This window comes from Equus caballus, chromosome 8, assembly GCF_041296265.1.
Source record: "Equus caballus isolate H_3958 breed thoroughbred chromosome 8, TB-T2T, whole genome shotgun sequence".
Lineage (NCBI taxonomy): Eukaryota > Metazoa > Chordata > Mammalia > Perissodactyla > Equidae > Equus > Equus caballus.
Window position 1 is genome coordinate 29,622,259 of NC_091691.1, and position 12,559 is coordinate 29,634,817.

A 12,559-nucleotide genomic window follows, 5' to 3' on the forward strand; every position below is an offset into this window, starting at 1 on the left:
ACTTAGTGTCTAGAACAGACGGATACTCAGTGAGTCTTGGCTGTTATCATTGTTACTATTATTATTGCTGTTGTTGCACTTGGCAATCTTACAAAACAACACATCATTCCCGTGTTCCCAAGAGTAACCTGGAAGTGGTACACAAAGAAATTAAGTTCAAATGTGCTGGAAGAAGGATACGAAGACATTCCCCCAACAGCCTCAGGGCACTGCTGACCAAAGGCTAGCCAGGAAATAGAAGTCTCTGTGGCCACGTGCACGAGCAGACATTTAGGACCCAAACCCAGCCCCAATGCTCTTCACCTTGGGGTAGCATAATCCTCCACCCTCTGCCCGCCCTTCAGCCCCTCAAAACGTAGAAACGTACCTGGAGGGAGGACTAAAACTCTGAAATGACTGGGACCGGGTTTCCCCTCCCAACACCTATCTATTCTGTTCACCCCGACTTGCAGACCAAACTTCCTGCCAGCTGCGACAGCATCTAGTCAGACACAGTGTGATACAAAAAGGCCTTTTCCCTGCAGGTGCCTTAGTCTAGGCAGAAAGGAGGCTGCCAGGTGGCCCCACAATGGAGGGTGATAAGCGGATGAGGTGCTCAGACAGAGATGAAGGTCAGCCCACAGTTACAGAGTGTAAACATCCACGATTGGAAGCTCGCATAGCCAAAGAAGATCACAAAGATCTGTAGCTGCAAAACAACCCGTGTGTGTGTACACCCTAACATAATAATTATTATTACAGAATTTAACCAAAGAGGCTAAACATACTGTGAAATTTCTTTCAGAAAAATTGATGGACCAGGTCCTGTAGTCAAAGGAGAGAACAGCAGATAGAGTCACACCAACACACAACTACCCCCTGAGAGAACCTCCTACAACCATGATGAAGAGAGAAATGGCCATCTCTGCTCACGCCACTCACATTTTTTTCCTCTTCCACATTTCTTGGACGCTGCATCAAGAGACAGATACTCGAAGACGCGTGGTGAGGCCCTCCATCCTATGGGCCCCCATGATCTTCCCTGTTCCAACTCCCAAAGGATGACAGGACTGTGGATGCAATGCTTCCCTGAGCTTTCGGTGTTCTTCTGACTGTTTTCCAGGTCGAATGGGTACTGGAATCCCGCATCGATAGCCGTCTTTCGGTTTCCTTAAGGGTACACGCTTTGAGGCAGGAGGAGAAAATTGCTCCTTTCAAACATGCTTTTCTCAAATTCCGTGCTGGGAGTATCCTCCACCATGGGTGTCATCCATGGAGCCCCAGCAGACTCACTGACAGCCTAACTTAACTTAAGATGCCCGCACCTCCCGAACCTGAGGCAGAAGTTTATATGGCGCAGGAGCTGCAGGCTCTCGGGGACAGTCAGGCAACACTGCACGAAACACAGAGAGGAGGAATGTGGAGCAAAACCTACCCAGGTTCAAATTCCGGATCTACTTTTTTTGGGGCAAATTAACATCAATTTCCCCATCTGTACAATGGAGGTGATCACCTCTCCCTCAAGGAGTTTGCAATAGCCATTTGTCATATTTTGGTCCCCAGGCTGTTTCTGTGAGTTTAGCTCTTTTAGATTCCACATATTAAGTGAGATCATACAGTATTTATCTTTCTGTGTCTGACTTATTTCACTTCGCATGATGCCCTCAAGGTTCATGCATATTGTGGGAGAAGGATATGAATCACTATCATGAAGAGATACCTGCAGCTACATATTCATTGCAGCATTATTCACAATCACCAAGACATGGAAACAATCTAAGTGTTTGTCGATGGATGAATGGATAAAGAAAATGCAGTGTGCGTGTATATATATATATATATATATATATATATATGGAATATTACGCAGCCATAGGAAAGGAGATCTTTCCATTAATTTCTAGAACCCCCTACAGCCTGCCAGTATAAGTGTGGGCATAGCCATAAGACAGTAAAAAAATGGACAGATCCAAAGGAACCATAACTATCAGCTGATAAAGGGATTCTTGAGTTGGAGCCCATTATGGATTGACATCTTGAAATGTGCAAGGTCCATAAAATTGTGTGCAAAATGGTTGTGTGTATTGTCATACAGTGGAGTTTCCACATTCACGCATTAAACAATATGAATCAATTATTCAGGCTTAGAGAGAGAGTGCACGCAGTTTCAGTAGCTTAAATTTCTCATTTAATATTCTACTCAATTATCATAGCCCCAGAATAATGAGATGGGTGACATGAAGCTAATGGTTCTCAACTCCAGCTGCACGTTAGAATCTCTTGGAGAGCTTTTGAACAGTAGTGACACCAGGGCTTCACTCCAGACCCATGTTGGGACCAGATGACCTGGATGGGCAGTTGCTGTCGGAAACAACCACCTCGACTCATCTCAGTTCCTGAGTTCCTCTTACAGTGCACGCACCTTAACATGGGTGCACTTGCTTCTGTTATTTTCCATACGTGGCCTTGAAACACAGGCCAATTACTTCATCTAGAGTCCAACCAAAGGACTTGCTATCGGACTCATTACTAAATGGAAAATAGGTGGGGTGGACCTGTGGAGACTGTGACATTCACTCATGCCTCCAAGATTTAGTGAATGGCCATCGTGGGCCAGATACCATACTTAATACTGAGGAAACAGCAGTGAACAAAGTTTCTGTCTCATGGAGCACACATTCTAGTGGATGTAAAATGTGTGTTAGGTGCAATTGAAAGGATTTCCGAGAAGAACTTGACTATACACAATGTTACATCGCTTCGACACTCTGAGCCTCCCATGTGTAAGTAGTGAGTTCCCTCTATGAGCAGTTTTTTCCAATAACCACAATCTAGTTCAATGGTTTTGACCTTGCAGGGGTTGATTTTGTCCCTAGGGGATATCTGGCAATATCTGGGCACATTTGGGTTTGTCACAACTGGGGGCTGTGTTCTGCAAGCATCTAGTAGGCAGAGGCCAGAGATGCTGCTAAACATCCTACAATGCACAGACCGCCCTTCACGACAAAATATTATTTGATCCAAATGTCAACATTGCGAGGTTGAGAAACCCAAGCTAATCTACTGGATTATAACTCAAACTGTAAAAATAAATGTCCAGATGCCCTTATGGAAGTAAATAAATGATTGAATAAATAAATACAAAAGTGAGGAAGAATAAACAAATCTCACCTGCAGAATTCCAAATTGTTTACGTTGACTTATCACTCTCAAGGAGGTGGAGGGTAATGCCCAGCTCCACAACTGGGAGCTGTGGATAATCACTCCCTCCCAAAGAACACAGTATCGGGAGCAGGAAAAAGGCTACTTGGCAGTGGAGAACGTGGGAAGTACTACTCAAGCCCGGTGATCAAAGTCAACATCAACAGTGATACATCAGGTGGTAGCGTGCATCCTCGACACGATGTGATAAAAATGGCACTTTACCTCTGCGGACCCATTATTTCACTGTAATCATGAGAAAAACATCAGACAAACCCCAGCTAAGGGATGTCTTCAAAGTGTCTGAACAGTAAGTCTCAGAACTCTCAAGGTCATCAAAACAGAGAAAGTCTGAGAAGCTGTCATAGCCAACAGGAATTCAGGAGACATGACGACTAAATGCATGCGAGAACCTAAATGGGATCCTGGGACAGAAAAGGGGGCACTGGGTAAAAACTAAGGAAATGTGAATGAAGTATGGACTTTAGTTAATAATAATATTGGCACATTAATTGTGATACATGTACCATACTGATGTAAGAAGTTAATAAGAGGGGAAGCTAGCCATGGGGCACATGGGAATGCCCCGCACTGATGTCATAACTTTTTTGTAAATCTATATCTATTCTAAAATAAAAGGTTTATTGACAAAAGATGGAACCCCCTACTTTCTCTGTCTGCCTCTCCTTCCACTCTCCACTCCAGGCAACTCTATTAATCCCCACTAGACAACAAAGAGAGGCACGGTCCCAGGCGCCAATGTCATGGACATTTGTGGGTTTACAGATACCCAGCATCCATCCTCTTCCTAATAGCACCCGGTTTTCTCAGGAGGGAAGTGTCTCCTCCTGTGGGATGTGCTTTAGTGAAAGGTAATTCCAGGAACCCATTCTCATTATGGGAATGATATGGGGCCCCTCTCCTACCTCAACACAGACAGCACGTAGACATGTGAGCTGGTGGGAGCTCCTCGGGAGTCTGCACCTTTTGCAAGTATAGCAAGAACAGACGGTACTATTGAAGGGACTCATTGTGGGGGTGGGTGAGGGGTGCTCAGGGAGCAGGCTGTTGCATCTTCGCACAGGCATCCATCCTCTCTCAGACCACATCCATGCCAAGCCTGGGCCCCCTGTCTCACTAATTCTAGAGATCCACGACATACATCCAACAAGCCCTTTTATTAATTTCTTTCTTAAATTATCCAGACTGGGATGTATGGCCTGCAAGTAAGAACATTATTGGATACACCAGGACATATTTTACCTGGAACAGAATAAGAAGAGAATCTATTCTGGTCCAAGGCAAGTTCAAAGGCTATATCATTCAAGTGAGTTAAGCTCAGGGCCAATCTCAAACGATCACATTATTTCCTCAGAAGTGCAAAATCTCCTGCAAAGCAGGCTCCCCAAACCACCAAAGAACATCTTTTGTGCCTCATCAATCCCAGGCCCGCTTTTCCTCCTTGTCAAATATTCTCATTTCACCCTCCTGCTCTCTCCTTCATGACTCTCATCTTCGCAAGAATACTTGCTTGGTAGTAATGTCTTATTCAGAGATGGCCTCACAGCTGCCCACAGTGCTAGGCACAAGGGGTCTTAAATTCCTGAGCATTTAGCATTTAAAACTATAGAGACCTCAGCAAAGTATAGGTATTTGTTAATAATCAACAACGTGTTCATTCATTCATTCATTCAACCAATTTAAGACTATCTGTGACTTTGAGCAAAGCCCCTATTCGCCTGAGTTTTGTTGCACTGTTCTGAGCCTCCCCACCTGCATTTCCCGGAGAGCTCTGGGATTCCCTCACAATCAGCTCTGACGACCAGAACTTCTTTGAAATTGCGGTCCTGTGGGGACAAGGAAGGGAGGACTAGCTGGGGAGGATGCAAAAGAGAGAGCCGAGTTCTCTTCTCCTGCCAGACACATAATCAGGTGGTTAGAGACCTAGGATGTTTCTGAAATTGGCTCTCTGTTGGAGGAGCAGAGAGGACACGAGAACAGGCTCAAGTGCTGTGGGATGCTTCAGTTGTTCACTCGAAGGAAAACATTTTCTGGAATTCAAAGGGATCCTCCGATGCTCAGGGAATGAAAGCATTTTGCCTCTCTTCTTTTGTGGAGGTCTGCTTTGGAAGACACGAGCTACAGGAGAGGACAGAATTTATAAGACGACAAACAGCCCCATCCGGGCTTTCTTCTTCTCAAAGGTTAACGCACACACACACACAGGCACACATGCATATGCTCAGACACACACACAGCTATTTCTTCTAAACTGCTCTGACTGATCATTTGCATGGAAAAATTGGTTCCCAGAACAGAAGCCAACCCCCTGTGCATTAACCACAGCATCACCCTGAGATGACAGGCTCTGCAATTGCCAGGGAGGAGGCAGGAGGTGGCCAATCACAGTGGGCGAGGAGCTCAAACTGCAGCCGCAGCAGCATCCTCGATTTGGATGGGCTCCCTCCTGTTGGTGGCAGTTAATTTGGTCCCCTTTCCCCCTGGCCATCCTTAAGTAGCGATGGATGTCCTGCTGGCACCTGACCTATAAAACACGAGCCTACTTCTGAGGGTGTCAACACTGTCAACACAGAGAGTCTAGAAACAAAAGTTGCAATTTCAGAGAAAAGCACCCAAGCCCACGTGGCTGGATCCTTCAGGGTTATTTATAGCAGACGGCCAGATAGAGAAGACCCGTACTAATTCTGAATATTTGGAAGCCATGCTAAATTAGTGTCAAATTGACTTCATTAGAAAAAATAGACAGTTTTATTATTTTCTAATTATGAGAATTCAAACTAAGGGCTAATAACATTGCCAGATCCAGGTTTACCTCCAGCTGTTTTCATAAACAGGTAAGACTCATTTGTAATCAGAGCATTTTACGTATGCAGCAAGCACATTATTAATGCAAGCTTTTAAAGAGACAGTGTGCCACCTTACCAACTTACACATTCATGAAATAGTTACCTTATTGTTGTCTTAATTGGAAAACTGATCTTTTTTCTTTTCATAAATGTCTAATTGATGGACTCTGAACAAATACACTTTTACTATATAGCCAAAATTTTCAGATCTTTGACTTATAAGTGGAATCACCACATCTAGATGCTTCAAGCGTGCTTGTTTCCGACTCTGCAAAGATTTGGATCCCTTAGATTATGTAGCCCAGAAAGCAAATTTCTCTTGGCTTTGTCACAGCTGGCCAGTGATAGAGCTGCCCTCAGGTCTCTGACAAATGGGTGTAGTGTGTAATAGATGGTCATCGGATGCAAAGCTTTTTGTGAGGTTTAATATCACACATACAACTGCTTCCCAAAAAAGCTGGATGTAGTATCATCTCCTGGAGAGTTACAGCTGCAGGAGATTTTGATTTTCACCCTGGGTCCAGGAAATCAACAATCCGTAGTTGGCAAATGTAAAGGATGGCAGAGAGTATGAAATCGTGCGAGAATAAAGCTCCCCTTGTTCAAAACCTTTAGTTTCTAGCAGCAAAATATTTCTCTATAGAAGCAGCCATCTCCACAAAGAACATTACATAAGACTGTTGAACCTGGAAAACAAAGCATGAAATGAGCCAACCATGCAGAGGGCCTGGGACCAGCTGAATCCAGGTCTGATCTCCAAAGGGAGAGGCAACGAGGCCTCAGTCCACAGACGTGTTTCTGTGCCCCAAATCCCTGCCGCTAATCCCCAGACACAGGATCAGCCCAAGCCAAAGCCAACCAGCAGCCAATTCAATCAGTAGATTAACGCTGGGCATTAGTTTCTGTTTCTTTAGTTAAGATTAAAAGGGAATTCCTGGCGCTGGGGCATAGTCAACTTAAATGTGCAAGATATAAGAAAAAAAAAATGACTCTTTTCCTAAGGTCACCCATCCCTTAACACAAACAAAAAGGAAGAAAGGAAGACAAAGCAGATATTACACCCAGATGGAGAGGGATGAGAGATCAGATCATTACTGGAGGAACTTTTAAACCCCACCTATAAAATGTGTCTCACAGCAACACTCCCGTTTCCAGGGGTCATAACACAAATCCTATTACACTGCACTTCAGATCAAGTTGCTGCATTAGGTAACAACGTTAGGACACGCTTAGGGACCCAGCAACACTTACACCAAACAGCTGTTAGAATCAACCTCGTCTCTGTTTAAAAGAAGTAGACAAAGCAACTATTCCCTGAAAATCCAAGCAAGCAGCTTCTCTTACATACTGCATTTCAAAGAGAAAACGAACCCATAATTCTTCCAAAGGACACACTAGTCCTTTTAAACGCCTTGTCTTTGCTAAATTCTTATACAAGACACTCAACAAATTCAACTGTTCTTCACATGTTACACGCTTTTATATTTTGAACACTAAGTTCTGTTTCCAGAGAGAAACAACATGATAAGTTTCAGGTTGATACCATATCTTGGAACTCACAGGTTTGGAATAGACTGTGAGTTGGCAAACGGTATCCTCCAGCCTTCCTGAGAACTGTTGCAACCTCATTTGCAGTCTCATTTCAGCTGTGAGCCATTTAACTATCTGATTCTGAAATGGTTCCTGTTGGGAGCCATTAGCATTCCTAAAACTTGTTGATAACACCCCAAGCAAAGGCAAAAGATGTAACATCAGCGTCCCCCTGGCAGTTCTGCGACCGCCTGGAAAATCAATTAATAAGAATATCTTCACCACCAAACTGCCAGCCCAGAACATCAAACAGGTCTCTATTTTACAGTGAAAATGGAGTCTGTAAAAATCGGGAGACCAGTTCTACTCTGGCCAGCGCTATCACAGCTCTTCAGATCAAACACTGGTTGCCTCAGAAGCATCCTGACCTTCGAGCTAGAACAGGGAGATACTCTGAACCAACTCACCTCAGTGTGAAGCGGTCCTCAGTGCAGTTTTTGGAGACAGCAACAGGAAAAGTCAGCACCTCTCCTTGTCGCACAGCCTTTGGCACGTAACGGATGGCCACGTTGTTATCCAGACGCAGCTCTCTCAGGGGAGGCCGGCTGTGGGTCTCGTACAGAAAAACGCTCCCAATCCTCTGCAAGGGAGGCCCCGACTCATCAAGGTCGTTGTGGCCTGTCCGAACCCCAGCGCCTGTCCTGGAATCCTCCTTGACACAGTCTCCTCGCTCGTCGCCCGGCTGCACGGTGTAGTAGAGCTCCACGGGGCTCCCCTCGGGCCGGTCCCCCGACTTCTTCCTCCCAGCCACCACCGTGGGGGGGCTGAACCAGCCGGCCAGCAGCTCCAGCTCGGCCACACACAGCCCCAGGTCCCCCTGCAGCCGGCAGCTGCCCCTCACCTCCCGGGTCTCCCGGAAAGCGAACACGCGCAGGCAGGGCAGCCTCTCCGCGGGGCTGTGGTCATCCCAGTCTCTGCCCACGACGTGGAACAGCACCTGCACTTTGGGCCGGCTCAGGTAGATCTTGTCCCGCAGGATGGAGGCCTTCAGCTTCCAGTTAAGAGAAAACTTGTTGGTGAATCCCAGCGGGTTGGAGGGCAGCATTAAGTCCTGGGGCACCACCTGCTCGATGGAGAAAGGCCCGTAGCTGGCATTCAGGACCGGGAGCCGCTTGGATTTGTAAATCAGAAAGGACTCCACACGGGACTGCAGGCTGGAGTTTCTCATGATATCCTGGTTGGCTTCTTTCAGGAAGAAGGACACGTCCGCATTGTTGATGTGGTACGTCACCGGGAGGTAGGTGGGCAGCAGAGAAAACCTCTGGATGCTCTCCAGGATCCCTCGGCTTTCCGTCACTGCCGGGAGGGAAGCAGAGGTGAGACGTTAGAAACTCCAGGGCAACATTATCAATATTTTGCACAGCTTTGTCCCCCTCATAATTGACTGCCTTGTCTTTGTACCAATTATGCAATCCTTTACCAAAATTTCTTACTTAAATCAACTCACTTTATATTAAATATATTTGTTTTAAAAACAACAATGCCACTGAAATAAGGAGAAAACCAGTATCATCTGCCATGTGTAGGAGTTGAGAATGCAAATAAATGATATTTTAACAAAGTAACATTTTTCATTCAACTAGTGGTCATGGTGCCTATAGGGCGTGATGGATTTATGCCTAAGACTTGCTCTCTTTTTGTTCAAAGGAGAAATCGTCATTAGAAAGGTCTTAAGAACATGCTAGAATCAAACAGAGAAGGACGTCAACTCAACCAGACGGCCGGAGATGGGAAACAGGAATAACTCTCTGAGCGTGGGGCTCGAGGCTGTGTCCATATTCTGCCTAACACGATTACATATTCCAGCCATATACACACGCCACACTAAAGGACACACTGACCCATGAGAAATGATAAGACTCAGGGGCAAAAATAAATAAAGACGGGCAATCATAAATCACTTGGACATCGCACAGCCTCCTCGGGGGTAAGCTGAGAGATGGAGAGAGAACACCTTGGAAGGGTATGTTGGGAGAAGGCCTCCAGAAACAGAGATGACCTGACCACATCATGTCAAGTGCAAGTGTGCAAGGCACACACCCCGTCCCTAGAACCTACGAATCGAGGCCAGAACGTCCCTTTGTGAACACTCTCTTGACACCAATGCCCAGAAAGCTTCCTCCTTTGTTCCTTACTGTACACACCCCTTCCTCAGGGGGAAAAAAGTCCAATATGTTACTTTTACAGTGTGCCTTGTATTCTGTAAGAAAAACACAAACAAGGAAATTACATGACGCAGGAACCAATTTAACTAGTTTTAGAAATGGAAATTATTGGCTTTGGGAACACGGACTTTCCAGGCAAAGCTCCACAAGTCATACGGAAGCCCTTCTCATTAGGAGTCACATAACTATCTCTGGTTATTCTGCAATAAAAGCAACTCCCGCCCTGACATTCATTGTGCTGACCTGTTTCAAAGGCCCACATGAACACATTTTCCCATGCATAACGCCCCCCTGAGTCTGGACAGTTGTCTGTGAGCAAAGGAGAAAGGAACAAACTCAGAGAAGGGGGTCCTGACGATGGCTTTGCAGGATAATAAGCAAGTAACAGACCCTTTGCCTCTCATGGCTGGTCCATAGAATGAGGGCGCTGACCAGAGCATCAAGGCCTCGTCTAGTTCCAACAGTGCAGTGAGCTATGCTGCATCCCATTTCACTTCTGGACAAGAAGCCCATTTGACACATGTATCCGTCCTGAATTTATAGACAGCCCTGAGGGAAAACTCCTCAATTCAATGGCATGATCAAACTCAGGCCAGGCCAAGCCCCAGCTAAGGATTAGCGCTTGTATTGTGCTGAACCATTTGAAACTGCTGATACGTGAGCAGTTTTGACTGACCCGGGCAGCGATTTCACACGGTTCAACCTAATAAATAGGAATATTTCTTTTTCTAAAATCAAAATAACATAGATGTAACAAGAGACTTATTCCTTAACAGGATTATATTTTTAAAACTTTCTGGAAGTCACTCAGGATTTATATTTTCAATAAGCTTGTATTTCCACGTGTGTGTTTTAGTGAGAACAAAGAACGAGCACTGAGCTTTCTGCTAACGTGGTGGGTTGAAGGTTTCTGCGTCATCCCTTTCTCTGGGTGCCTGCTCCCGTCACCCCTCAGGCTGCATCACAGAAGTCCGTTCTCTGGAATGCTGCCCTCGACAGCGTGATTCTGGGTTGTAATCCCCATCGATGTCCTTCTGTGTTGGCCATACTCCCCTATCACAGGATTTTATGCTCAGCTGTAATCCCCCTGATGCTCCAGTGGGTTAATATGCAAGTGAGCAGAGATGACATATGGGCCTTTTCTCCATTTTTTCAGAGTCCTTAGGAGAGCACCTGGCCAATATTAGGTTCTCAATAAATACCTGATAAATGCATGAATGAATCAACAAATGAATTATGCTTTTAATATTACAAAGAGAAGATTATCTTCTTACATCAGGATTTCATATGCTGTCTTCTTTGCTGCCATCACTCTATAGTTAGAATCCTTGAGCCTTTTGTCCCATTAAAGAGAGCCCCATGTTATCTTAGAAAGAAGGGACTAAGGAAGACAGGAGCCTCTCTACGCAAGGAGCTCCCTGAAAGACCCCATCGATGACCCAGTGTTCCCCAATTCTTAAGTAAACCTTGGCGCTGTTCAGAATATTACCCTGAGCTGCCATCACACCAGCTTGTCATTCATTCTAGAAACCACCAAAGCCAAATAATCAAGTTCTAGATAGTTAAACATTAATACTAGACACCAGGCTCTGTGAACTTTCCTGTAGAGCATGACCCCTACTACACGAGGACACCAAACTTCATTATGCAACTAATTACGTATTCCAAGGGCAATGGCTTTGGGTCCTCTGACTCTATTCTGGAAAGCAATAAGGGGTCACTGTGAACGTCATTCGAAGGGAAGTAATTTCTAAGCTTTATTCCACAAATAGCTTATTTGTCTTTTTGCCTGGTATCTGACCTAAATGTTTATTGCTTAAAAATGCCCCAAGCTGACCTAAAGCTACTGTTACTTCCTTTTTATTTCTTTTATTTTCTACAAAACTACAAAAATAATGCCAATTCTGTTCCACAATGCACAGAACGGACTGAGAAGAACAACTCATTACCCTCGAACCCCCACAGGGGTGGCTACCGCAACGTAAGAACACCAATTCCACATAAAAATGAGCATGGTGTTAAGCAACAGAAAAGCTGGGCGTGGTGACTCTCAGTTAATAATCCATTAAGAAAAAAAGTTACATTTGATTTTGCTGTCAGGCTTTCAACATTCATTTGAGGGAAAGTGACATGTTTACATCCTTAGGCCACTCAGTGGCCTCAGAAAGATTTCATATCAATTTCAGTATTTTTGAAAAGATAATTTTGCCTAAATAATACTTTTAAGAAATATGAGGAAGATGGCAATTTGAGCACAGACCTTTAAGTTTTCCCGAGTGGTCCCACAAATAATAATATAAAAGACAACAAAATTGAGAATTAAGCCAAAGAAGTACTACATTTAAAAAAAACACTTAAAAAATTGATTGTTAAAGACGGCAAATTAAGACCACGTATTTACATACTCCTCCACACAAAAATCCTCATGAAATGGCATACAACAAAAAAAAGAAAAAAGTGGTGTAATTTTGGAAAGCAAGTAGAATGAAATGATCAGTCTTGATGAACTTCTAAAGGACAGCAGACGGGATGAATTTGCCTCACATAGTGGTCATTTGGTAATTGTATACTCAGTTTTTCTATAGAATCTCTTATTTTTGTCTGCTTTATTTGTCAGTTTCCGAGAAGAGTGTTAGTGTTTCTCCAGATGGTTCTGGAATGGTTAGCATCTTCATTCCAAGGAGCTGACTCATATCTGTCTTCCACATGTTGGGTGGCACAGAAAGCATCACGACCATTATATTTTCTTGTGTGTTA

The 12,559-nt window shown here is 44.5% G+C and overlaps 1 protein-coding gene across 2 annotated transcripts in view; it reads right to left on the reverse strand.

The window, feature by feature from the left end:
- The window catches only part of TMEM132D (transmembrane protein 132D), a 596,559-nt gene that overhangs the window by 439,629 nt on the left and 144,371 nt on the right, over window positions 1-12,559 (reverse strand). For both annotated transcript variants that reach the window (XM_070275109.1, NM_001433547.1), the window contains 1 exon segment: window positions 8,045-8,933. In XM_070275109.1, coding sequence (XP_070131210.1) covers window positions 8,045-8,933 — 889 coding nt within the window.